Below are 27,863 nucleotides of genomic sequence, written 5' to 3'. Positions count from 1 at the left end.
GCTCAGTCTATCAAAACATTTCAAGTGAGCCCGTAGCCTTAGCTATTTTGCCAAAGAGGGACCAATCTAGTGATACAATCCCCTATTGGTGAAATAGTTAAGGCTATGGGTCCACTTGAAGTTTTTTGATAGTCTGAGCCAACGCCTGCTGTCCTGGTTGTCCAAGATTAGGAGATTTCTTCAAAAAACAGCGCCTCCCCTCCTTACAGGTTGTGTTCGGTATTGCAGCTCAGCCCCATCCACTTTAATGGACCGGTACTACAATATCGTGGACAACCCATGCACTGGTGGTGAGAAAATCAACCATGTTTTTTTTCTTTAATTCCTGTACAACCCCCTTTAAAATCTCTAAATGTCCCAATTTCTCCACCATCGGCCACTTCTTTCGGGTCTCGGTCCACTAAAGGATCCGTGGAAGAAGCCAAAGCCACAAAACACCACGGCACTAGTAATGCACCGGACTTCTCCAGGGTAATTGGTCATTTTACACATCAGAAAGTAACAGAACTAGGAAAATATATATTAAATATGGAATACATTTGGCATTTAAGTTACAGTAATAAAAAAAAATAATATATATAAAATAAAAAAATAAAAAAAAGTACAAAAGAGAAAAAAAACAACATAACATGATTCTAAAACAAGAAATATAACCAATTTTTTACCATGATCGATGGTTTAGTCCCATGTAAATCTGCTAAGGATTACGATTTGGCACAAAGAAACGAGATGAAACAGCAAATCTGCCCTCCCCGGTGCAACGTAGAGGTCACTAATCACATCCGTGGCCTCTATGTGCAGGGGACACGTATTATAAATCCGGCCATAGACGCAGAGATATAAGTTTAGATCACGGAGATGCCTTACAGTTCTGAAATGGATGCCAAGAAGTCCGAAGCAACAAATAAAGGGCGTCACTTAGATGATTTAAAGGGAATCTGACAGCAGCATGATGCAGGGATAGAGACTCTGATTCCAGCGATGTGTCACTTACTTTACTGGATGCAACAGTTGTGATAGTATCACAGTTTTCTTTGCTGCAGAGCTCAGAATGCTGAGCCCTGTATAACCCCGCCCACACCACTGATTGACAGCTTCACTGTATATGGACAGAAAGCAGCTACTCATTGTTGGGAGTGGGGTTGGACCAGAAGGCACGATGCACTAAAGCTGGTGTCACACTAAACGACAGCGACAACGACGTCGCTGTTACGTCACCATTTTCGGTGACGTAACAGCGACCTTGTAAGTCGCTGTTATGATCGCTGCTTAGCTGTCAAACACAGCAGAAGCAGCGATCATAACGTCGCTGTGCTACATGTTCAGAGAGCAGGGAGCCGCGCTTAGCGCTGGCTCCTTGCTCTCCTGCAGCACACATCGGGTTAATTAACCCGATGTGTGCTGCAGCTACATGTCACAGTTCAGAGAGCAGGGAGCCGCGCTTAGCGCTGGCTCCTTGCTCTCCTGCAGCACACATCGGGTTAATTAACCCGATGTGTGCTGCAGCTACATGTCACAGTGCAGAGAGCAGGGAGCCGCGCACACTGCTTAGTGCTGGCTCCTTGCTCTCCTTGCTACAGTATACATCGGGTTAATTACCCGATGCATACTGCAGCCACATGTCACAGTGCAGGAGCCGGCGCTGGCAGCAAGAGCGGAGGCTGGTAACCAGCGTAAACATCGGGTAACCAGGGAAAGGTCTTCCCTTGGTTACCCGATGTTTACGCTGGTTACAGCTTACCGCAGCTGCCAGTGCCGGCTCCTGATCGCTTCATTTCGTCGCTCTCTCGCTGTCACACACAGCGATGTGTGTGTCACAGCGGGAGAGTGACGACCAAAAAATGAAGCTGGACATTCAGCAACGACCGGCGACCTCACAGCAGGGGCCAGGTCGTTGCTGGATGTCACACACAGCGACAGCGACGGGACGTCGCTGCAACGTCACAGAAAATGGTGACGTAGCAGCGACGTCGTTGTCGTCGTCGTTATGTGTGACACCAGCTTTAGTCCTGTAGTGATAATCTCTTGCTGATAAAACACTGATTGCATTGAAACAGAAATGCAGCCTAGAAAGTGACAAAATGCTAAAATCAGACTCTCAGGGTCTATATCATGGTGCTCTTAGATTACATAGTAAAAACCTGCTGAATGATTACCTTTAATAAACTCGTGCCATTTATGTTGGAGCCGTGGACGTCTTTCTGGCAAGATATTTATGCATTTTGGCCAAAAATCCCAATTTTTCTGGGGAGTGGACCACAAAAATGATGTGGTATAGGTGTTATCTTCCCAATCGGTGGGTGTATGACCGCTAGGACTCGCACCGATTGGCAGAATGGGGCACTTTTATCCTCTTTCGAATGAGGCTGCCAAACATTGCACCCGGCTTTCTCAAGCAGCCCTACAGAGAATTAATGGCGCGGTGGTTGGAGTCCGACCTGTCGCTCAATTCTGTATCAAGGGATAAAAAAAATCCTTAATCTGCCAATTGCTGCAGGTCCCAACGGTTGGACCCCCGCCGATTATCTGCTTTCCTATGGATTGGCAATAATTTGTCTTAATTGGAGAACCCCCTATAAATTTGGAATTCATAATGTTGGTAAAGTAAAAATCTGTGTAATTTAATCCACTGGCGGACATGAATGGAAAAATAGGCCCCTGTGCAAAAACTGTAAATGGGCCCTTTTCAGTCCAAAAACTCATCAAAATGCACAATTCCACCAACCTTGGAGGTAAAAATGGTCCCCCCTAGCTCTTGCATGGTTGCACAGGTTGCACCAATGATATGTCCGTCCCTGATTTAATCAATGCCAGTCCGGTCTCTCACATCTAGACACTGTCCAGAAAACGGCAACTTTACTATTTGCCAAAGGCAACTAAACCCCTAAACTAAAGACCAATAACTAAGACTTAACATGTATTCATTCCATTGTTAGAGGATTACATAAAGAGCACTGTACACACATTTAAAAATACTTAATGCAAGGAACAGCTCATCTAATCCCTTTATACACAATCTTATCTCACATGGCCCCCTGATGAAGCCTGTATAGGTGAAACATGTTGGGGAGGCATTACCTGTAGGATTTTAAATGGTTAGTTACTAATAATGGCTACTGACAAGAAAGACTAAGTGACCATTAAATAATCACAGTAGGAGAGAGATGAGAAGCTGCAGGAATAGATCATCTAATCCCTTTATGGAGATACACAATCTTATCTCACATGGCCCCCTGATGAAGCCTGTATAGGTGAAACATTTTGGGGAGTCTTTACCTGTAGGATTTTAACAGTTAGTGCTAGGACAGTATTTACTAATAATGGCTACTGACAAGAAAGACTATGTGACCATTATATAATCACAGTAGGAGAGAGATGAGATACTGCAGGAACAGCTCATCTAATCCCTTTATGGAGATACACAATCTTATCTCACATGTTCCCCTGATGAAGCCTGTATAGGGGAAACATGTTGGGGAAAACATTACCTGTAGGATTTTAACAGATAGTCCTAGGACAGCGTTTACTAATAATGGCTACTGACAAGAAAGACTATGCGACCATTAAATAATCACAGTAGGAGAGAGCTAAGATTATGTATCTCCATAAAGGGATTAGATGAGCCCTTCCTGCAGTATCTTATCTCTCTCCTACTGTGATTATTTAATGGTCACATAGTCTTTCATGTCAGCAGCCATTATTAGTAAAGGCTGTCCTAGCACTAACTGTTAAAATCCTACAGGTAAAGCCTCCCCAACATGTTTCACCTATAGAGTCTTCATCAGGGGGACATGTGAGATAAGGTTGTGTATAAAGGGATTAGATGAGCTGTTCTTGTGCTAAGTGTTTTTAAATGTGTGTACAGTGCACTTCATGAAGAAAAGTTAAGTTTTTTTTATGGATCTTTAGTTTAGGGGTTTAGTTGCCTTTGGCAAATAGTCATCTAGATGACCCCTACGCTGACTTTTGAACTATTTGGTGAGTCTGAGAACTGCAATTTGGCCCCATATAAGTGAATAGTGCATTGTCCACTGGTCTCCTGGAGGGTCACTGTACTATGCAAGGCCAAATCCAAATGCCAAAATTGATCGGGATGTGACACCCATTCCAAACTATATCTCCTTATTTGCCATGGATGGAATATCCCTTAAATATTTGCGTCTATGGCCAAATTTTCCATTTTCTTCTCTTCGTTCCGGAGGCAGAATGCTCATATAAATGAATAACTTAGAAGAGACCGACAACATATACAAATAAATAAGAGAACATGATACCCTGGATACAGCACCACAATGATAGTGGAACAGGGCCCTCGTCTTCCCAATTCTGAGCGCCATCAGCACCTCCAGCATTTCCCACCCCGGCGCCTCGCTATCACTTACCTCATTACCTCCTCTGCACCTACCTAACCCTTCTCCAATCACAGACTCCTATAACGCTCACGCTTCCTACATCCGCGTCCCCATCATTTATTGTTTCCCATAAACCAAGATCTTTCGGGATACTTTTTACACATTCGGTCATCGGGTCTGGCACTCCTCGGCGCTAGCGGTTAACGGGCAGCCCTTATCGATCCCATCCACCAATGCGGATGTCGTCTTTTTTGATCTGATGATCTCCAGTTATACCCACCCACCCTCCCTTGACTGACATCTGGAGTCTTTGTAGACACAGGTTTGTTGAACGGTGGAGTTGGCATGTCCTACTGGCCGGTCCTTGACTGGCAGTAGATCCTGAACAGAGTTTTTTCTTATAGACAGGGTGGCATCTTGGCTACAATTCTATCTGGAAAGTTTTCTGAAGTTCGTTGGAGAAAGGGTTGGCCATACGTTGTTGAGACTTAGATTCAAGTGCTGCCCACTGAGCTTCAAACTGGTCCACCTCCGGTGCCGTGGATGCCAATCTCAGCTGGCTAGGATCTGGGGGCCATGCGCCATTGGCAGTGCCATTTGACTTTGGTCCCGATGGCTGTGATGGGGCAGGATTCTGGACAGTTGTGGTTGAAGAGTGCAGTATGTTCTGTGGGAATGGGTTGGTTTTACTTGCTAGGTTGGATGGTGGTACTTGAGTGGCAGAGCAGAAAACATTGGCCACCATCTGCGACGGGGTAATACCCACCACTGGCACACTCGGAGCAGGGTATGACATGCTATTTGCCATCGACTGAGTATAAGAACCTACTGGTACATAGGCAGGCTGCATGTGAGGAGTAATGAACATGCCAACCGGAGCAGGGGTGGCATCATACGAGACAGGATATGCCTGCACAGCCGATGGTACTGCCATGGGCACAGCCACCATGGGTTGAGGCATGGGCTCTTGTTGCTGTTGTTGTTGCTGCTGTTGGGCTTTGGCGGCTTTCGCTACCTCTTCCAGCCATCGCTCGGCCTCAGATGGGGTTCGGCGATGACCCATCTGGAAATTAGAGGGGGCTGGGGTGGTCATGGCTTGATCTGTCCATCCAGGGAGGTCTAGAAAGAAATGTACAAAAATGAGAGGTGTTAGGCCGGTATAAATCATGTTCCGTAAATGGTACTATATGCGATTGGGAAATCAGTCCCACTACACACGTGACACTTAAAAATTGTCCAGTTCCTAACTGGTTATTGGACAAACAATGAGGGTCCCCTAAATATGTCCAGGCTCAGCTTCCATCTTGGTCTGGTCTTTAGTTGATGGCTCTGCCCTAAACTCCTAGATCTGGCTGAAATAAAGAGCAAATGTCGGAGCCTCATGTCTCTTGTCCTAGTCACTCACTTTGTGCCGTCTGCCGTGGGGCCACATTAGGAGGGGTCATCGTTCCGTTTCCGTTAATAAAGTGGTCTTCCGGTGGTTTGTTAGTGAAGGAGTGATTGATTTGATTGCATAGATCGGTAATTCCATCTTGTTCCGGAGGTCCTGCAGGATCCACCTCTGAGACTGCGAGAAGACAAATGGAGATCACTAAACGTGGGTTTGATGACGTGAAAATTCTGGTTCTAGCAAATACATATTCTATGTGTGATAAAAAATATAACAGTTCTCTAACATACGTCCTGAATCAATAACGCACAGTATTCAACATCTGTGCCTGCTGCGCTCGAAGATACAAATCCATCCTGGTCATGTGAAGGACACAAGGGTGCACGGCTCGGAGGCAGAACGCCGATATTTGTAAAGAGCCATGTACCAAAACCCATCAAAATTACTTGTACACAACAGTTAAAATCCATTTGCTGAAATCAGAATATTCTATTAAAAGCTCATCGAAGTGGTTAAAGATAGTGATAAGCGACCACTACTATGCTCAGGTGCTCAGGTGCTCGTAATTAGTGATGAGCGGGCACTACCATGCTCAGTACTGGTAACTAGTGATGAGCGGACACTACCATGCTCGGGTGCTCAGTACCCGTAACTAGTGATGAGCGGGCACTACCATGCTCGGGTGCTCAGTACTCGTATCTAGTAATGAGCGGGCACTATCATGCTCGGGTGCTCAGTACTCGTAACTAGTGATGAGCGGGCACTACCATGCTCAGGTGCTCAGTACTGGTAACTAGTGATGAGCGGGCACTACCATGCTCAGGAGCTCAGTACTGGTAACTAGTGATGAGCGGGCACTACCATGCTCGGATGCTCTATACTCGTAACTAGTGATGAGCGGGCACTATCATGCTCGGGTGCTCAGTACTCGTAACTAGTGATGAGCGGGCACTACCATGCTCAGGAGCTCAGTACTCGTAACTAGTGATGAGCGGGCACTACCATGCTCGGGTGCTCAGTACTCGTATCTAGTAATGAGCGGGCACTATCATGCTCGGGTGCTCAGTACTCGTAACTAGTGATGAGCGGGCACTACCATGCTCAGGTGCTCAGTACTGGTAACTAGTGATGAGAGGGCACTACCATGCTCAGGTGCTCAGTACTCGTAACTAGTGATGAGCGGGCACTACCATGCTCAGGAGCTCAGTACTGGTAACTAGTGATGAGCGGGCACTACCATGCTCGGATGCTCTATACTCGTAACTAGTGATGAGCGGGCACTACCATGCTCGAGTGCTCAGTACTCGTAACTAGTGATGAGTGAGCACTACCATGCTCGGGTGCTCAGTACCCGTATCTAGTGATGAGCGGGCACTACCATGCTGAGGAGCTCAGTACTCAGAACTAGTAATTAATTATTATTATTATTATTATTATAGCGCCATCAATTCCATGGCGCTTTACATGTGAAAGGAGTATACATAATAGGGACAAGTATAATAATCATAAACAATATGTGACGCCCTGGCCGGGCCAGGTAGTCACAGATAGAGCCCCGCACTACACCAGTCCCCTAACAAGGTGACAGCAGCCAAACATTAACACCCTAGTCACCCCCCTCAGTGCTTGATGGACACACTAGGGGACGGAGCCTGGCGGTTGGAAGACGCCCACCGAGGAGTCTCAGACAGCCTGGGCCGGGATAGTTCAGATCAGTTTTAGTGTTGAGCAGAAGTGGAGGTCAGGCCTGAAGTAAAGTGAACCGGTGCCAGGGTAGGAGCCCTGGTACTGCTGGCTAGGAGGCAGACGGAGGCCTCTGTCTGCAGGAGCCGGGAAGACGGCTCGGTGGAACCGTGGTGGACCGGGACAGGGTAGTGGCCCACCAGTACCAACCCGGGGAACTGACTCGGAAACCGGAGCACAAAGGGGGGTACTCAGACCCTGAAGCTAGGTCCAGAAGCTACTGGGGGCGAGATAATTAACTGATTGCGGCCAGGACTATAGGTCCTGTCCCACCCAAAGTCCCGACTGAAGACAACAGCCCAACGAGGGGGATAGAAAGCCACCGCCACGGCAGAGAGATCCCACGGGCTAGCGTCTGCGAGCAAAGGGCTCCTCAGGCAACCACAAGCCGGGGAGCGGACTCCTGAAGTTGCAAGCGCAGGTAGTCCACCATCACAAACAGTTGCAGGAGAAAGGCAGAGACCACCAACCGGGTGGGGGACCAGACTGCAGCCGGCTGCGACCACCGACCACCATCACCTTGGTTTAACAGAGCCTCGTGTGTTTACTAATTGTGAGTAAATCAGTGCCCTCCGGCCATCTATCTCCCTGCACCACCCAACTACTCCACCAACGGGTCCCGGGGCCACCATCCCTGCCCACGGAGGGGTTAACAACTTGCTGCATAACATCTCCCCCGGGTGCCCCGTAACAGCAACGGTGGTGTCCACCTTCACCACATCCCGTGGGTGGCGTCACAAACTCAAACACGGCTCCGGCCGTGCACCTACGTCCCCAAACCACCAAACCCCTTTTGATCGACGTGACCGCATGACCCCCGGGTCCGGAGACCCTCGAGCCACCCACTGAAGGTCCGGATCCGAGCGGCTCGGCCGCTGCCGAGCACGGGGCAGCACAAATACAAGGCACAGACTGGTACAGGAGGATAGAGGTCCCTGCCCGCGAGGGCTCACAGTCTACAAGGATGAGCGGGCACTACCATGCTCGGGTGCTCAGTACTTGTAACAACCATTTAGACACTCGGACGGGACGCGACTCGTGTACCGAATATGATGGAAGTCAATGGGGAACTTGAGTATTTTTCTGGAAGATCCTCCATTATACTCAGTACACAAGTCGCACCCGTCCGAGCTTCCAAATGCTTGTTACGAGTACCGAGCGCCCAAGCATGGTAGTCCCGCTCATCACCAGTTACGAGTACTGAGCACCCGAGCCTGGTAGTGCCCGCTCATCACTATTTACGAGTACTGAGCACCCGAGCATGGTAGTGCCCGCTCATCACTAGTTACGAGTACTGAGCATCCGGGCATGGTAGTGCCCGCTCATCACTAGTTACGAGTACTGAGCACCCGAGCATGGTAGTCCCGCTCATCACCAGTTACGAGTACTGAGCACCCGAGCCTGGTAGTGCCCGCTCATCACTATTTACGAGTACTGAGCACCCGAGCATGGTAGTGCCCGCTCATCACTAGTTATGAGTACTGAGCACCCGAGCATGGTAGTGCCCGCTCATCACTAGTTACGAGTACTGAGCACCTGAGCATGGTAGTGCCCGCTCATCACTAGTTATGAGTACTGAGCACCCGAGCATGGTAGTGCCCGCTCATCACTAGTTACGAGTACTGAGCACTCGAGCATGGTAGTGCCCGCTCATCACTAGTTACCAGTACTGAGCACCTGAGCATGGTAGTGCCTGCTAATCACTAGTTACGAGTACTGAGCACCCGAGCATGGTACTGCCCGCTCATCACTAGTTACGAGTACTGAGCACTCGAGCATGGTAGTGCCCGCTCATCACTAGTTACGAGTACTGAGCACCTGAGCATGGTAGTGCCTGCTAATCACTAGTTACGAGTACTGAGCACCCGAGCATGGTAGTGCCCGCTCATCACTAGTTACGAGTACTGAGCACTCGAGCATGGTAGTGCCCGCTCATCACTAGTTACGAGTACCAAGCACCGGAGCATGGTAGTGCCCGCTCATCACTAGTTACGAGTACTGAGCACCCGAGCATGGTAGTGCCCGCTCATCACTAGTTACGAGTACTGAGCCCCTGAGCATGGTAGTGCCCACTCATCACTAGTTACGGGTACTGAGCACCTGAGCATGGTAGTGCTCTCTCATCACTAGTTACCAGTACTGAGCACCGGAGCATGGTAGTGCCCGCTCATCACTAGTTACGAGTACTGAGCACCTGAGCATGGTAGTGCCCGCTCATCACTAGTTACAGATAATGACATCACATGATGTGACCGCATATAAACTGCACCCACATCTCTGCTTTTATATATACTTTTAAAAAAGGTCATTAAATGAGTTTTAAAAAACTCTGCTTCTTTTAGATATAGAAACAGCGCCACTCTTCTCCATGGATTTTGTTTGGGTCATCAACATCAGATCAGTGGGGTCCGAATCTGGCACCTCCACCTATCAGCTAATACCTGAAGTTGCTGTTGGCAGTTCACAGTATACGGAGCTGGAAAACCTCGGCTCTCTACACCGATCGTGGCCATTCTCAGGTACTATAGTTCAGCTCCCATTGAAGTGAATCTGATCTCAGCTGCGTTTTTGTGACTCTACTCTGTTGTTCTCCCGGTCGCCTCAATTCCACTTGTCAGCAAATTAGTGAGGGTGCCGTGTGTCGGACTCCAACTGATCTGATATTGTTGACCTCTCCTAAAAACTGGAGAGGATCAGATGATCCCAGAAACACCAAGTCCTTTCTTCTAAGCCCAGATAACCCTTTATGCTTCTAAGTGAAGTCCAATAATCTCAAAGATGTTCCTTAGCTAAAATAGGAGTAAATCGGCTTTTGGTGTAGTGCTATTTCCCCCCCCTCAAAATAACGAACACTTCAACAGAACCAACAGACCCCAGTATAAATTGATGGCTGTATCTGGTGTCGCCAATACCTGTGGTTTGTGTTTATAAAGAAGCCGTCAGCTGATTCAAGTCGTCTGAACCACGGTGTTTTCGACTCCGTAATTTTGGACCCATTTTACTTTGAAACACGGCGGCATTTCAGAAGAAGATGCCAGCTAGGAACGAGAATGACTGGTCAGAATCATGGATTCCCAGCGGCTTCTTGTGCCCCGCTCCCGTAGAATGACTGGTCTCTACCTATACAGTCACAGCAAGGTGGAGATAGCTGGCGGGGCCCTGCCTCTGATCAGCCATACTAGTCACATCGTCCACAGCCGCCATCTTTCCGTAGGTTTTCTCTGCACTGACGCAGTGCTTCGGAGTAAGACATTGATGCCCTATACGTCGCGATTTCAGACATTAATCAGAGGACAGGTTCCACAGTTCTTGAGATGAATATTGAGTTTCTGTGGACCATACAGACCCTATGATCTCCTGAGTTGACCGTATCATTTCTCACCTTGGCTTTTGTCCTGGAAGTTGGTTTTGCGCTGTAAGGTGGACGGGAGCTCGTTCAGCCTCAGAGATAACTGCCTCTTGAAGGGCGAGTTCTTCTGGCTCAGAGCGGGGAACCCTCGGAAAGATCCCTGTCTCACGAGCTGTTCCAAGGGAGCGTGTCTGCGGGGGATCGCATGCTGCCCACCAGACTCCCCTTTCTCCGCCGGAGCAGACTGACCTAGTTGCGGAGAAGAGCACTCCGTCTGGACCGGCAGCGCCGGGATGGATGGTGGATTGATCGGCTGGGGCTGAGCGGCTTCAGCTAGAAGATAGAGAGGTGATCAGAGAGCCGCTGAGCTCTGCCTGCTTTGGTTATTCTAGCCGCTTTCTAGATTTTACCTTTCTTTTTCTCCTGCGCCTGCTTCATCGCATCTTCTCGTTCAGTTTGTTGGGATCCTGAAGTGACACGGAACGATCCCTCCCGGGCAAAGCTGGTGCGGCTGGCATCAAAGGACGCAGTGACTCCGCACTCCTTTTCTCGCTTCTGCTTCCGCTCAAGGCAGGCAGCAAATGCACAGCCCACGGCATGGCTCAGACGCTCCCCCTATTGGCCATGGAGTAAGATACACAGGTTAGCCGGCATGCAAAATACGTATAAAGCCACCTGACCGCACCGCCACCTGCTATACAATCAAACCCAATTTTGGGCAATTTTCCTCAATTCACCAACCAACAGATTACAACTGGTGACTCAACTTTTCAATGCAAATCACTAAAATTGAATCATATCCCTCTCTGTATCATAGAAGTGGAGGAGGTGAGCTGTGATATCACCTATTGTGAATGGTGGATCCTGTGTTATCTACTGTATATATAGGTGTTATCAGTCATTGTACAGGAGGAGGAGGAGGTGAGCTGTGATATCACCTATTGTGAATGGTGGATCCTGTGTTATCTACTGTATATATAGGTGTTATCAGTCATTGTACAGGAGGAGGAGGAGGTGAGCTGTGATATCACCATTGTGAATGGTGGATCCTGTGTTATCTACTGTATATTGAGGTGTTATCAGTCATTGTACAGGAGGAGGAGGTGAGCTGTGATATCACCATTGTGAATGGTGGTTCAAGTGTTATCTACTGAATATAGAGGTGTTAAATCAGTCATTGTACAGGAGGAGGAGGTGAGCTGTGATATCACCATTGTGAATGGTGGATCCTGTGTTAGCTACTGTATATAGAGGTGTTATCAGTTTACTCTTCTGGGGCCATTGCTCTTTTTTCCTCCTTTTTTGCATTATTCGTGAATTTTGTCTTGCACAACACTAGGGTGACTATGTCGTGAACTCCATGTGCTCCCTAACTAATATGGTGTTTTGGATGTTATCTATCTTACACATGTATAAAGAGGTGTTATCAATCATTATACAGGAGGAGAAGAAGGTGAGCTGTAACATCATCTATTGTGAAAGGTGGATCTTCTGTTATCTAATATATATATACAGGGTGGTCCAAACATAAGTGGACAGTATGTGTAATAGGGTTATCAAACATGGTGTAAAGTGAAACTGACTCAGTTGCCCTTAGCAACCAATCAGATTCCACTTTTCATTCTTCACAGACTGTTTGGAAAATGAAAGGTGAAATCTGATTGGTTGCTAAGGGCAACTGAGTTAGTTTCACTTTACACCATGTTTGATAACCCTATTACACATACTGTCCACCTACTTTTGGACCACCCTGTGTATATACTGTATACAAACAAACACACACACACACACACATATATGTGTGTTATTAGTCACTGCACAGGAAGAGGAGGTGGGTTGTGACCTCACCTATTATGACTGGTGGATCCTGTGTTATCTACTGTATATAGAGGTGTTATCAGTCATTGTACAGGAGGAGGTGGTGAGCACATGCACCTATTGTGAAAGGTGGATCCAGTGTTATCTACTTTATATAGAGGTATCAGCCATTGTACAGGAGGGGGATGTGGTGAGCTGTGACATCTATTGTGAATGGAGGATCCTGTGTTATCTACTTTATATAGAGGTGTTTTCAGTCATTGTACAGGAGGAGGAGGTGAGCTGTGACATCACCTATTGTAAAAGGTGGATCCTGTGTTATCTGCTGTATATAGAGGTGTTATCAGTTATTGAACAGGAAGGGGAGGTGAGCTGTGACATCACCTATTGTGAATGGTGGATCCAGTGTTATCTACTCTATATAGAGATATCAGTCATTGTACAGGAGGGGGAGGAGGGGAGATGTGACATCTATTGTGAATGGTGGATCCTGTGTTATCTACTTTATATAGAGGTATTATCAGTGCAATCAGTCATTATACAGGAGAAGGTGATGATATCTGTCACTGTAATCCTATCTGTGATGTTAATAAAACTGTTGAAACAACAAAAGTGTCAATTTTTAATCAGTTCAGACCTATTATAAAACCTAATGGCCGGTATGAAAACTGCAAGATTTCTATAATTTCTTATAGTGATAATGACGATAAAGAAAACTGGAAAAAAAAACCCCCCCATCATTCTAAAAATAAATAAATATTTAACAAAAAAAAACATAAACCATGTAAACAATAGGCCATATTCTGATAACAGATTCTCTGTAATAGATTTGGTTACAAGGACTTTAGCGCCACATAATGATAATAATAATAATAATAATAATAAACTCACAGAATCTTTCAAAGCCATAAAGCAATGACATATCCAGCGTCGGGTGGTCCCGTCTCGACATATATAAGAGAAGGCTTTGTCAAAGTTGCGGTCTGGAGCACAGAATGAAACCTTCTCAATGGTTTGGTCGACTATAAGGTCCTGAAAAAAAGAAAAGCGAAAACGCTATAGAAGGAATAATGACAGCAGAAGGGTCTTATAGAGCACGGCCTCTTGAATTATCTCTGCTTTAACTGGTTGGGTTGGAAAAATGTATCTGCTTTCTATGAACACAGTATCATATTTGTCTAAGGGTTCTGCAGGGTATTGCAACCTAAGCTGTAATATCAAACATGACCTGTGGACAGGTGTGGCGCTGTATTTCGGAAGAAAGCAGCCACCCATGATCTGTAAACTCAAGGTCACGTCCTCATGGGAGTCCGCTCCTGTGATTTCTGCTTCGGTCACCAGGCGCCAGCGTAGTCCCACCATGGACTGTGCTGGCGATAGGAGAGGAGTCGGTGCCAGTGGCTCTGGTTGGCGCAGGCTCCGCTCATCCACTAAGCTGGGTTTCCCTGGGACCTGCAATACCACTGGCTGACTGTAGGTGGTGTGTGTCTTCCAGCTGAAGTTACCACCATTCAGCTACAGCCAATGGGAAGACACCACACCCTTCTAATTCCCCCGCTTGTCTGCTGGTCACTGCCAAATATAGTTTTGTATTCCTGCTTGTGTCTGGTTCCTGTTCTGACTATTGATCCCTGTGTTTTGACCTCTGCCTGCTTATTGACTACTCTCCTGCCTGCCGTTTTTGTAGCCATCTCCGGTTTTGACCTCTGCCTGATTTCCTGACTACGCTCCTGCCTGCCGTTTTTGTACCTCGCTGCCATCTCCAGTTTTGACCTCTGCCTGATTTCCTGACTACGCTCTTGCCTGCTGATTCTATCCCTTTTTGTGCCTCCTGGTTTGGACCCTGCCTGACGACTACTCTTTTCTGGATTGCAGCCTACCATAGGCAGCGATCTCCTGGACCTTGTGTAATTCCATATCCCTGTACAAGGGTTAAAGGGTTTTAGGATTCTTGAGATCCTGCCGACTTTGTGGCTAGCTCTAGTTTGTCCATGATAGTCATCCTGAGTCTGTGGTCAAGGGCTGACGTTACACTCAGTTGGGCAAGGGCTGTACATAGGACAAACGGATCCACAGGCGAGCTATGGACCCGATCATGTAATAATCTCTGCTCTCACCTTGGTCTTATCGTCCACCACTCGTAGTCCATCAGCGGAAACCCACAAAATGGCTTTTACAGACTTTTTGCCAAGCTGAAAATCAAAAAGTAACACAATTAACAGATGTGAATGGATTAGACACATTAATTGGCAACAAAATAAGTTCATAAGTCACCTGCTTCTTACAAAAACTTAAAGGGGTTGTCCATCAATTATTTATTTTATTTTATATATGAGCACATGATGGTCTAAATAATAAAAATAATAATAATGAAAGAAAAAAAAAAAAAAGTATAAATTTGACACCTGTTATTAAAAGGGTGGTGCTGCCCCAGTTCCGCCGCCGGTCTCCTCCTCACTTCCCCCTTCCAGGAAAGACATCATGTGACTGCTGTAGCCAATCATTGGCCATAGAGGTCACATGGCATCCGAGGTCAGAAGAGAGCGCAAGAAGAGGGGCAGTAGTGATATACGCGGGGATCATGCTGGCGAGTTTAAGTTTTTTTATTTTCAGACACCAAAAATTAAAATAAAAAGAAAAAAAATTGATAAATTCCATTGACAGTTAACGTTGCCATTTCCTCGTTTTATCTAGGTAAGTTTTCATCTATTACATTTTCCACCGGACTGGTCAGTCGAGACCTCCTTGTTCATTTGTGTATTTATCTCCCACTTTTAGGTTATTGTTCACATGTTGCATTTTTGCTGCTTTTTTAATGCAAATTAAAAGCTGCTTGTTATAGTACCAGCAAAAGCAATGAGATTGCAGAAATCTTTTTTTTTTCTTGACCGAATTGAAAAACTGCAGCATGTCAATTTTTTCAGCTTTTTTTAGAGTTTTTTTTAACACGTAGAAAGCAATAAGTGCAAAAATGCAAATTGTTTTTTGCAGCATTTTTGGTGAATAAAACGCAAGTAAAGGGGGATGTGAAACCCATTTATTTTTATAATTTCCTAATTGTAAACCATAAGGTCTTCTCCTGACTATTAGTAATGTGTTAAAGTAAACAATGCCTGACCAACACAATGCTCTACCAACGTGTGAAAGAAAGCAATGCCCTACCAACGTGTAAAAGTAAACAATGCCCTACCAACGTGTAAATGTAAACAATGCCCTACCAACATGTGAAAGAAATCAAATCCCTACCAATGTGTGAAAGTAAACTATGCCCTACCAACGTGTGAAAGAAAACAATACCCTACCAAAATGTGAAAGCAAACAATGCCTAACCAAGGCAATGTCCTATGAACATGTGAAAGTAAACAATGCCTTACCAATGTGTGAAAGTAAACAATGCCTTACCAATGTGTGAAAGTAAACAATGCCTTACCAATGTGTGAAAGTAAACAATTCACTACCAATGTACGTAAACAATGCCCTGAAAACATGTTAACGTAAACAATGCCATATCAATGTGTGAAAGTAAACAATGCCCTACCAACGTGTTACGTATTCAATGCCCTACCAATGTGTGAAAGTAAACAATGTCCTTTCAAATGTGTAAAAGTAAACAATGCCCTACTAATGGGAGAAAGCAAACTGTACCCTACCAATGGGTGAGAGTAAACAGTGTCCTACCAACTTGTGAAGGTAAACAATGCCCTAACAATGGATGAAACCAAACAATTCCCTACTAATGAGTGAAAGTAAACAATGCCTTACCAACATGTGAAAATCACCAATGCCGTTCCAACGTGTGAATATAAACAACTCCCTACCAACATATGAAAGTAAACAATGCCCGACAAATGTGAGAAAGTAAACAATGTCCTACCAAAGTGTGAAAATAAACAATATTTTACCAATGTGTGAAAGTTAACAATGCCCTACCAACGTGTGAAAGAAAACAAATGCACCATGAATGTGAGAAAGTAAACAGTGCCCTACCAACATGTGAAAATAAACAATGTCATACCAACTAAAAAATGCACTACGAACGTGTTAGGTATTCAATGCCCTACCAATGTGTTAGTTGTTTAACGCTCTTTATCTGCAAGGTGGAAGCAAAGCTGAACTTTGGGATCCTTAACAATACAGCAAGAAAAAAAAAATGGAAAAACACAGAAATACAGAAAAAAAAAAGGCAGGAAAAGCTGCAATTAGCCTGCAGCTTTTTACTGCCAAGGTGAAGGTTTTGAATGCGGAAAAAAAGTAGCAAGAAAAGCAAATGTGTAAACATAGCCTTAGGGTATGTGCCCACATAGCAGATTTGTGTGCACCGGTAAAAGACAAAGAAACAAAGCTTTGCAACAAAAACAATTAGTTGTCCCTTGGCTTGATCAGAAAATTATGACGCTTGTTAAATATATTTTTTTAATATTTTTTAGACCGACACACAGACTAAACTATATTTATGTGATTTTTTATTTCTTTTTGGTGAATTTACTGCTGCCTCCATCATTGAATGGACCCACTGGCACTCCCTTCCACCAGTCCAATATTACATCCCTTATCCCAAAGCACCATATATTGTATTTTTAGAAAATAGTGATTTGAGTGTAGCTTTTTGCAGAAATCGAACATAAAATATAAAAACATAAAAAAGTTAGACATTTTTTTATTTCAATTTTTATTGCAATTATTTTACTACTAACCCTAACCAAAGCGTTAGAAAAAATGAGGGTCTTTTTCCTATATTTTTTTTTTTTTTTAAAGGGACACTTTTTTTTCAATTTAGAACAGATTTTGTTTTCTCTCTCAAAATTGCAAGTGGCGGTGTAGCACATGTGTAGAGGTCAGCGGTTGCCTATGCAGAGCACAGAACTAAACATGACAGCGATCTGCATAGGCAGCAACTGAAATGATTAAGCTGACTCCAAGAAAAGCGGCACTTGCCTGCACCGCTCAGTGAACATTCCCTGGCCATGACCACTTGGTGGCCCAAAATTTTGAGCCCTTATAGAATTTGGCATGAGGGGCCACTGGTTTGAAAACATGTGAATGTATTTTCCCCTATGACTTGGTACAGGATGGCTGGCAGGGACACTTTGGTCTCTTCTCTTAATTCCTCCCCGGAATCTGCAGAACATTTACACGCCGCCTTTCATCTTATCTCCAGCCAGCACATAGCCCAAGATTTCCTGCCTCGTAATAATACCCTTTAAGGAGCTCACATGTCTTATGCAAATACATCAAGATGTGTCACTGGCTCCTCCAAATATACACCATGAAAATCCCCAGAATTTCATTTTTCTCCTGCTAGACCACCCGGGCCCTGGCCAAACGGCTTCCTTCCCCTCAACAATGATATCTCTACCCCTGTAATGAGAATTTAAATTGAGAAGTCAAAAATCACAGGTCATATACTCACCAATTTCAGTTTCTTCACAGCGTCTTCACAGACGTGCATGCCACGCGATTCCTCTACCTCTACGTGTCCCAGGTACTGTCAGGAAAACAAGGGAGAGGTAACATCATACAGACGGCAAAACACAGTGGAGATCATATCAAGTGGGAAAGCAGTACTGAATATGACCACTAGAGGGCAGCACAGACCATAGAACTGCCATAAAGCCACTAATGTGATAAATACTGTAGATAGATAGATAGATAGATAGATAGATAGATAGATAGATAGATAGATAGATAGATAGATAGATAGATAGAGGGATAGATAGATAGATAGAGAGGGATGGATGGATAAATAGATAGAAGTATGGATAGATAGAGGGTTTTATAGATAGAGGGAGGGATAGATAGATAGAGGGATAGATAGATAGAGGGATAGATAGATAGAGGGATAGATAGATAGAGGGATGGATAGATAGAGGGATGGATAGATAGAGGGATGGATAGATAGAGGGATGGATAGATAGAGGGATGGATAGATAGAGGGATGGATAGATAGAGGGATAGATAGAGGGATAGATAGCTAGATAGAGGGATAGATAGATAGAGGGATGGATAGATAGAGGGATGGATAGATAGAGGGATGGATAGATAGAGGGATGGATAGATAGAGGGATGGATAGATAGAGGGATAGATAGATAGATAGAGGGATGGATAGATAGAGGGATAGATAGATAGAGGGATGGATAGATAGATAGATAGATAGATAGAGGGATAGATAGATAGAGGGATGGATAGATAGAGGGATGGATAGATAGAGGGATGGATAGATAGATAGATAGATAGAGGGATGGATAAATAGATAGAGGTAAGGATAGATAGAGGGTTTTATAGATAGAGGGAGGGATAGATAGATAGATAGAGGGATAGATAGATAGATAGAGGGATGCATAGATAGAGGGATGCATAGATAGAGGGATGTATAGATAGTTAGATAGATAGATAGATAGAGGGATGGATAGATAGATGATATATAGCTGATAATGTTTACAGAATTTGACATGTCAAAAATTGCAGTAAGTAGATAGATAAAAACTTCATTACTGCTTTTGTTTGATGTCTAAAGGGAAACATTGATGCCGGCGTAAGGAAAGGAGACTTATAGGCCATGCAATGCTCCTCTGGGAATTTAAAAATGCAAAGAAGGAAGAAGACTTGATCTCTGGTACTACCTATTGGATGTAGCCATTCTAAAAACATCCCTTAGACCACCAATTAGAGGCCTCTCACCCAGCCAAATATATTCTCCTGCTTTGCACTGAGGAGGAGGGCAACACCCCGAAACACGTGTCTGCAAATGGAGTTTCCAGTGTAATTGCTTATCCTAAGTCATGTGGTAAGGCTTGTTATAGGGTCAATATTGACTTTTAGGATTGCTAAATTCAATAGGTGGCGCTATAGTTTAACACTAGAACTACTGAGGTAGTCATTTTGACTACTTTGCACTATGTATTTCTATATAGGTGTCACGAGTCCACTAGTTCTAGTGTTAAAGGCCCCGTCACACATAACGAGATCGCTAGCGAGATCGCAGCGGAGTCACGGTTTCTGTGACGCAGTAGCGATCTCGTTAGCGATCTCGTTATGTGTGACACCTACCAGTGATCAGGCCCCTGCTGTGAGATCTCTAGTCGTTGCAGAATGGTCCAGGCTATTTTTTTCAAAGGTGATGTTCTGCTGGGCAGGACACATCACTGTGTTTGACGCTGTGTGACAGGGTCACAGTGACTGCTGAGATAGTTATACAGGTCGCTACTGTGACCTGTATCATTCCTGCATCGTCGGTAAGGTCTGACTGTGTGACATCTCACCTGCGACCTCCCAGTGACTTACCTGCGATCCCTATCAGGTCGCATCGTTTTCGGGATCGCTGGTAAGTCGTTGTGTGTGACTGGGCCTTAAGTCCACCTTCCTTCTGGAGAGGCTATTTGCATATCTTTCTTTGATGGGATCCTAAACCTAATCATTATCAAAACACACCTACAAATTTATAGGGGCAGTTAGAATCCAGCAATAATTAAATACATCCTTGCACTGGTTGGGGGAGTTCTCAGTCACCACTTCCAACAGTATACTACAAAGAAGCAAAAAACTAACTAGCACCTCCGAACAGGATGAAGCAAGTGTGAACAGGTGCAAGCTGCTATGACTGCTGAGTACCCCATTTTACAAGTATAATGGTGGTAATGCAGTTTACATTTCACATATTTAATGTTCGCATACACTTTAGCACAGTATTCTGTGGTATACTTTAATTTATTATTACAGTCACACCAGCTTGCACCTGTTCACACTTCATTCTGTAAGAAGGCTATGGTCGAAATTTTCTAGATAAATAGAAAGAAAAATAGATAAGAGATATAAGGGATCGATAGAAGAAGAGAGATATAAGGGATCGATAGAAGGAGAGATATAAGGGATCGATAGAAGAAGAGATATAAGGGATCGATAGAAGAAGAGATATAAGGGATCGATAGAAGAAGAGATATAAGGGATCGATAGAAGAAGAGATATAAGGGATCGATAGAAGAAGAGAGATATAAGGGATCGATAGAAGAAGAGAGATATAAGGGATCGATAGAAGAAAAGAGATATAAGGGATCGATAGAAGAAAAGAGATATAAGGGATCGATAGAAGAAGAGATATAAGGGATCGATAGAAGAAGAGATATATGGGATCAATAGAAGAAGAGCTTGAGAAATTTTCAGTTGGGACCGAAATCTTGTAAGTCACATCATGGGCTAATAAAAGGTTTGATTTTTTTAGCTTTAATATTGGAATGCTACCTTCCTTCTCTTTTTTCTAGAAGAGATAGATAGATAGATAGATAGATAGAAGAGATAGAAAAATAGATGGAGAGATAAATGAAGAGATAGATGAAAAGAGAAAGATAGAGGAAGAGAGAAGACATAGCTAAATAGGAGATAGATAGGAAAGAGAAAGATAGAATAAGATAGAAGAAATACAGCAGAGATAGATAGAAGAGAGATAGAAGAGATAGAAGAAGAGGTAGATAGAAGAGACAGATCAAAGAAAAGACAAAAGGAGAGAGAAAGATAGAAGAGACAGACAGAAGAAGAGAGACAGACAGGAGAAGAGAGACAGACAGAAGAGAAAGATAGAGAGAGAGAAGAGACAGCTAGAAGAAGAGAGAGATAGAAGAGAGAAAAATAGAAGAGATAGAAAAAGGGATAGAAGGGAGAAAGAAGTGAGAAAAATAGGAGAAGAGAGAAAGATAGAGAGAAGAGACAGGTAGAAGAAGAGAGAGATAGAAGAGAGAAAAATAGAAGAGAGAGATAGAAGAAGAGCGATAGAGAGAAAGATAAAAAAAGATGATAGAAAAAGAGAGATAAAAAAAGTTAGACGAGAGAACGAAGAGCAAGAAAAATAGAAGAGAGTAAGATAGAAGAAACAAAAGAGATAGCTAGATAGAAGAGAGAAAGATAGAAGATAGATAAATAGAAAGAGAGATAGATAGATGATAATGGGATAGATAGATAGAAAAAGATAGAATAGATTTAGCAGTTATAATCCCCCATTGCAGATGTATAATAGCATAGGAGCGGCTCCAGGGTGAGATCTGGTTCTCCTGAGAGTTCTTACCCTGACCGGGAAGCTGCATTTGCCCCTCCTCACGGCCTCCTCGTCTGCCCCCCACTGGTGGGGTCGGCTGGCCTCCGGGACGTACGTTGGCTTTTTCCTCCGTAGGCTCTGCCGCAGCTTATTCATCTCAGGAGGTGTCGGGCTAAAATAAGCAAAAACAACCATGAATAAAGCATAGCCACAGGCTCATCTCCATCCTCTAATGAGGCCATGTCACACGGAATCATCACCCCTCCGAGGCGTGGAATTACCATGTTAGGCCTCGGTCATGTCACCATGATAAATATGGCACCAGGCAATGCACAGCTGTACATCGAGGCAGCTTCCCCATTCAGGAGAACGGAAAAGCTGGGTGTCAACCTCACAGAAGACAACGACCACTGAATGTTAGAACTTTAGCCGGGAAAAAAAATGTATAAAAGCAATTATACGGTGATACAGGATATGAGCAAATGTAATAAGCTGCGAAGGGTTAATAGTTCCCAGAAATCCCAGCAGTCTCCACCCTATCCAGACATATGTTAGGCCAGATTGAAAACATATGTGGAGAATTCACCCGGAAACGGCCCTATGCTGAATGGAAGTAAAAACAAAAAAAATTAAAATTAAGGCAAAATAAATAAAGTGTGACCCCTCCCGGGGCGCAGCGGGGGGGGGGGGAGGGGGGGTGTTCCAGAGCAGCCATTAGAGGCCGATCTTGTGTCACAGAGATACACTCAGATACATTTAATCTGCTATAACAAATGGGAAAAGAGCAGCGGCCGGGGATCTGATATCCAGCCATGAAATGAGCAGCGCTGGCCCGTACACTGGAAAACCTCAGTCCAACAGGGCAATAATTGTATGCGGAGGCCCGGATAAGACCCACTGATCGCCGGGGTCATGTTATTTCTGTGTGTGGGGTTTCTAAAAAATACCAGTACATACAGAATTAGAAAAAAAAATGCTTTCCCCAGAAACAGCGCCCCCCCTGGTAACAGGATGTGTCTGGTATTGCATCTCAGTCCTAGTCCCTCTAATAATACAACTGATGGGCAAAAAGGGGACGCCATCTCTGGAAAAGAAAATAAAGAGTTGATACATTTGTGACGCCCTGGACTAGCCAGGTAGTCACAGACATTACACCACACACACCCCCTTCCCTAGACAGTCACAACAGTCAAACAAAAGCCCTTGTTGCCTCCCTCCAGGGTCTGATGTCCACAACAGGTGGGGCGGAGCCAGGCAGTTGGCCCCACCCACCGAGGAGTTCACAGGTCTGGAGGCGGGAAAAGAGACAGATTTGTGTAGACAGGGAAAGTGAGAGGTCAGGAAACTGTCGGTGTCTGGGTAGGGGCCCAGACACAAACAGCAAGGTCGGCAGATGGTGGTGGCCGTCTGCAGGAGTTAGTGGAACTCTGCAGAACCGTAGGACCGGGGTCGGGCGGTGGCCCGCCGGTACCGAACCGGGGAGTGGAGTGAAGCTAAGCACACAGGCAGGGCCATTGGACCCAGACTAGGCTTGGAGCTGCCGACAACGGTCAAATCCGAGTGTGACCAAAACCCCAGGGGTTTCCCAACAACCAAGCCCGACAGAAGGCAACAGTCCACACCGTGAGGATATACAGCCACCGCCATAAGCTAGAGATCCAAGGGCCAGCGCCTGCGGGCAAAACGGGCTCCTTCAGTACATACACGCCGGGGAGCGGACTACCGGTGGGCAACCACAGGAGTCAGAACATTCTAACAAGGTGCAGGGAAAGACAGCCACCATCAGCCGTCCGGGGAGACCACAACAACAACACTGCAGCCGGCTGCGGGACCCGTCCATCCGGCCGTTTGGTTTACCAGAGACTATCAGTGACTGCCGGAGTGAGTACACCAGTGCCGTCCGGCACCGCGCCGCGCTGTCCCTGAAACCCTGCACCCCAGCCATCCAGCCTCCCCGTTACACCACCGGGCCCCGGGATCACCAACCCCTACCCACGGAGGGGATAATATCCTAGCTGCTCCCTACCATCGCTCCCGGAATCCCCTTCACCAACAGCGGTGGTGCCATTTATCACCACGACCCGTGGGTGGCGTCACAAACTATCTCCCTAAACAAACCACCCCCTTTTCACTCGAGGACGAGGAGCGCTGCTCGAGTCCCCGGCCCACCGCTTGAGCCACCGAGCAGCAGCAGAAGCCCCGGACCAGAGCGTGGCGAGCGCGTCCCCTCCGCCCGCGAGACATTCATTTAACAATCCCTTAAAAAAAAACCCTTAAAAAACTTGTCACTAGGACATAAAAGCCCAATTTTTGCTTGTGATTTATTCCCACTTGTCCCCTTAAAAATACACTTGATATTTTTGTATAATCCGCCATACAGTTCCAAAAGTACGGGTCTTTTTATTTCGTATTAAATTCTTGTGGTCTTTAAAAAGGGGGTGGTTCTTACAGCGTAATTATGCAAATCAGCCTAAAGTCACGCCCATGGGGATCCTCTGAGACACACCCCTGAGGATCCCATGAACCACAAATTAATCCATAGAGAATAAAAAAAAATACTAAATATATAATAATCAGATTAGATGGCATATTTTAGCGTTGATACTTGTAGAAAGCAAAAAGAAAAAAAATAGCTTTTCCGTGCAAAGGAAAATGTCTGAAATGGGTCAATACCCCTTAAATAAAGAGGTTTATTCAAATCTGATGACTGCATCATTGTGGTCTATGGGAAACTGAAGTGGGGTGCGACCTCGATGATGAGCAGGATGATGATGATGAGGATGTGACTAAAAGTCAGAATTACTGAAATTGGGTGGACGCCAGATTCTGCCACTTTTTTTGCTACATCTTAGTGACTGTAAGGGTTAAAAGAAAGATATGAGAGAGAAGACTGGCGAGGAAGGAGTCAGGGAAAAAAAGTTGGTACAATCCTCGGCACTGTGTGGAGACGAGGTTATAACCCCGTGGAGCTTGCAGTCACATGCCATAGACGGGAGAGGGATTGCCCGGGATACAGGGGACATTTAGAGAACTTTTGTCTTCTGTACAAACATTTTGCTGCACCGACTTGTATGATCAGCATGGACTAAGGATGCAGAGGGGGAGAGGTGTCTTAATTAATGTGTTAATTAATTAATGTATTAATGTGACCCTAGTGTGGGAGGGGCTAATAATAGGGGAGGGCGGGGTGTCAAGTTTTGGAAAACTATGTGAAAAGTGCCAGTTGTGTAAGGGAACTTGTGCATCAATGTATTATTAATATTTCAGCAAAAAAATACCCCCAAAATAGGAAAGAGCTCACTGATACCAGTGCAGTCCTGTAAGAGGAACCACCGAGATAACAAGTTCGTCACGACATTTCTTCCCTCCTGAATCTTCCCCCATCACCTGTGAGTGATATTATTGAGAAGTGGAAGGAACCACAGCAGCTCGGCCAAGAAGTGGAGACCCCATAATGCTACAGAGTGGGGGGTAGAAAAGTCAGCAACGCTCTACTGACTCCATAACTGCAGAGTCCAGATCTCCTCTGGTAACATCAGCACAAACTGTGTGCCCGCCGGGAGCTTCATGGCCGAGCAGCTGCAGCAGTTGTATATCACCAAGCACAAGGCCGAGCCGTATATTACCAAGCACAAGGCCGAGCCGTACATCACCAAGCACAATGCCGAGCCGTACATCACCAAGTACAAAGCCGAGCCATACATCACCGAGCACAATGCCGAGCCGTCCATCACCAAGCACAACGCCGAGCCGTCCATCACCAAGCACAACGCCGAGCCGTACATCACCAAGCACAACGCCGAGCCGTACATCACCAAGCACAATGCCGAGCCATCCATCACCAAGCACAACGCCGAGCCGTCCATCACCAAAGCACAACGCCGAGCCGTCCATCACCAAGCACAACGCCGAGCCGTCCATCACCAAGCACAACGCCGAGCCGTCCATCACCAAGCACAATGCCGAGCCGTCCATCACCAAGCACAACGCCGAGCCGAACATCACCAAGCACAATGCCGAGCCGTACATCACCAAGCACAATGCCGAGCCGTACATCACCAAGCACAACGCCGAGCCGTCCATCACCAAGCACAATGCCGAGCCATCCATCACCAAGCACAACGCCGAGCCGTCCATTACCAAGCACAACGCCGAGCCGTCCATCACCAAGCACAACGAGGAGCCGTCCATCACCAAGCACAACGCCGAGCCGTCCATCACCAAGCACAACGCCGAGCCGTCCATCACCAAGCACAACGCCGAGCCGTACATCACCAAGCACAACGCCGAACCGTACATCACCAAGCACAATGCCGAGCCGTACATCACCAAGCACAATGCCGAGCCGTACATCACCAAGCACAATGCCGAACTGTACATGACCAAGCACAATGCCGAGCCATACATCACCAAGCACAATGTAGTACCGTACATCACCAAGCACAATGTCGTACCGTACATCACCAAGCACAATGCCGAGCCATACATCACCAAGCACAATGCTGAGTATCGAATGGAGAGGCGTAAAGCCGCCACCACTGGACTCTGGAGGAGATGCGTTCTGTGCAGTGACGGATCACACTGCTCTATCTGCGTCTGTGTTTGGTGAATGCCAGAAGAACATTACAGGCCTGACTGCAGTGTGGACGCTGTACAGTTTGGTGGAGAATAATGCTATGGGCTTGTTTTTTTTAAGGGGTCTTTCTCAGTGAAGGGAAATCTTACAGCTTCAGCATACAAGACCATTTGCACAATTCCAGCGTTGTGGGAACAGTTTGGGGAAGATTTTTTTCTGTTTGCCATAACGGTGTCCAGTGCACAAGGTCCATAAAGACATAGTTGGGGGAAGTTTGGTGGAAGAACATGATGGACGCACAGAACCCTCAACCCCATCCCACACCTTTGAGAATTAATTATAATGTAGATTGTAACCACGGCCTCTCCTCCAACATCAGGGTATGAACCCACAAGTGCTCTTCTGGCGGAAGGGTCAAAAATTCCCACAGACCCCTCCAAAATGATGTAGAAAACCTTCCACTTTTCTGGGAGGTCTGTTATAGATGCAAAGGCGCCAGCTCCATATTCATGTCTATGGATTTAGAACAGGAGGTCAGAGAATCCCCTGTAGGTGGAATGTGGAGGGGGTGAATTTATGTTCATAGCTTTGGGACATTGCTCGAGTTGTTATCAATCATACAGGACTTTGCATTACACCCGATCAACTTAGAAATTAAATATACGGACACGTCAGAACCCCCCCCCCCCAAAAAAAAAACACAGGAAAAGCCCACCACTGACCCCATCAGTAATCCACGTCACCGAGTGATGGACCAATTCTGGTGAGATTAGACAGACTGGGACAAGGAGGTGTTAAAATGAGATCAGTCACAGATCAGTGGTATAACTACAGTTCGATGGACCCCAGTGCAAAATTTGGATCCATCCCCGCATGTTGGTCTTAAAAGACAAATGAGTTGCCATCATCAAATTATGTAGTAATGTCCCGTTCTAATATGCCCCATCCTGGGCTACTTCCTGGTAAATATGTCCCCCATCCTGGTATATATTCCTCCTATCCTAGTATTTACTGTCCCCCTCCTGGTTTGTACTGTCCCCCTCATGGTATATATTGCTCTCCTGTGCCCCTCCTGGTATATACTATACTCGCCCTCCACAGCTTCCATGATGCGTGGTGTCCTCCTCTATAGTCAGCGTCCATGCTATGGCAGCGCATGACATCATTGTCATGAACCGCCTCAGTCACAGGAATGCCACTGAAAGCTGCCGGCTTTTTTTGCTGGCATTGTGTATCGCAGTGCAGAGACCCTAAAGATCTCTGCACCGCAATGCGTTTCAACTCGATATGCGCCCTTGGACACACAGCCAGCTGAAGCAGGGGCTGGGGCCGGCGGGCCCCCTGCACCCCCGGGCCTGGTCGCAGTCACGATCCCTGCGACCGTGATCATTCCACCCATGGTGAGAGCGAGTATCACTTCTTTATTCTTTTTTTTAATTGAATTCTTTCAACAATTAATTTAATCTAATGGACAACTGTGCAGACCCCACGTCGGCAGCCAGGCTGCTCGGATCCGGATCCGCAGTGGCTCGAGGGGCGTCCAGAACCGGGGGTCGAGCGGCCACTCGAATTAAGGGGATATTGACAGGGGACAGTGAGTTTACAGTTCGTG

The 27,863-nt window shown here is 45.8% G+C and overlaps 1 protein-coding gene across 1 annotated transcript in view; it reads right to left on the bottom strand.

The window, feature by feature from the left end:
• Positions 1–4,652: 4,652 nt before the first annotated feature.
• NUMBL (NUMB like endocytic adaptor protein) overlaps positions 4,653–27,863 on the bottom strand; it is an 80,505-nt gene continuing 57,294 nt past the window's right edge. The window contains exons 3-10 of the mRNA XM_075322585.1: positions 21,706–21,847; positions 18,063–18,137; positions 14,770–14,844; positions 13,544–13,684; positions 11,245–11,449; positions 10,868–11,167; positions 5,758–5,919; positions 4,653–5,471 (exon numbers count right to left, since the gene is read on the bottom strand). Of these exons, the coding sequence (XP_075178700.1) occupies positions 4,774–5,471; positions 5,758–5,919; positions 10,868–11,167; positions 11,245–11,449; positions 13,544–13,684; positions 14,770–14,844; positions 18,063–18,137; positions 21,706–21,831 (1,782 nt within the window). The 5' untranslated portion in view covers positions 21,832–21,847 and the 3' untranslated portion in view covers positions 4,653–4,773. The remainder of the gene's footprint in view (positions 5,472–5,757; positions 5,920–10,867; positions 11,168–11,244; positions 11,450–13,543; positions 13,685–14,769; positions 14,845–18,062; positions 18,138–21,705; positions 21,848–27,863) is intronic.

This window comes from Anomaloglossus baeobatrachus, chromosome 9, assembly GCF_048569485.1.
Source record: "Anomaloglossus baeobatrachus isolate aAnoBae1 chromosome 9, aAnoBae1.hap1, whole genome shotgun sequence".
NCBI lineage: Eukaryota > Metazoa > Chordata > Amphibia > Anura > Aromobatidae > Anomaloglossus > Anomaloglossus baeobatrachus.
The sequence above is the reverse complement of the archived record's forward strand: the minus strand, read 5'-3'. Positions and strand labels throughout refer to the sequence as shown.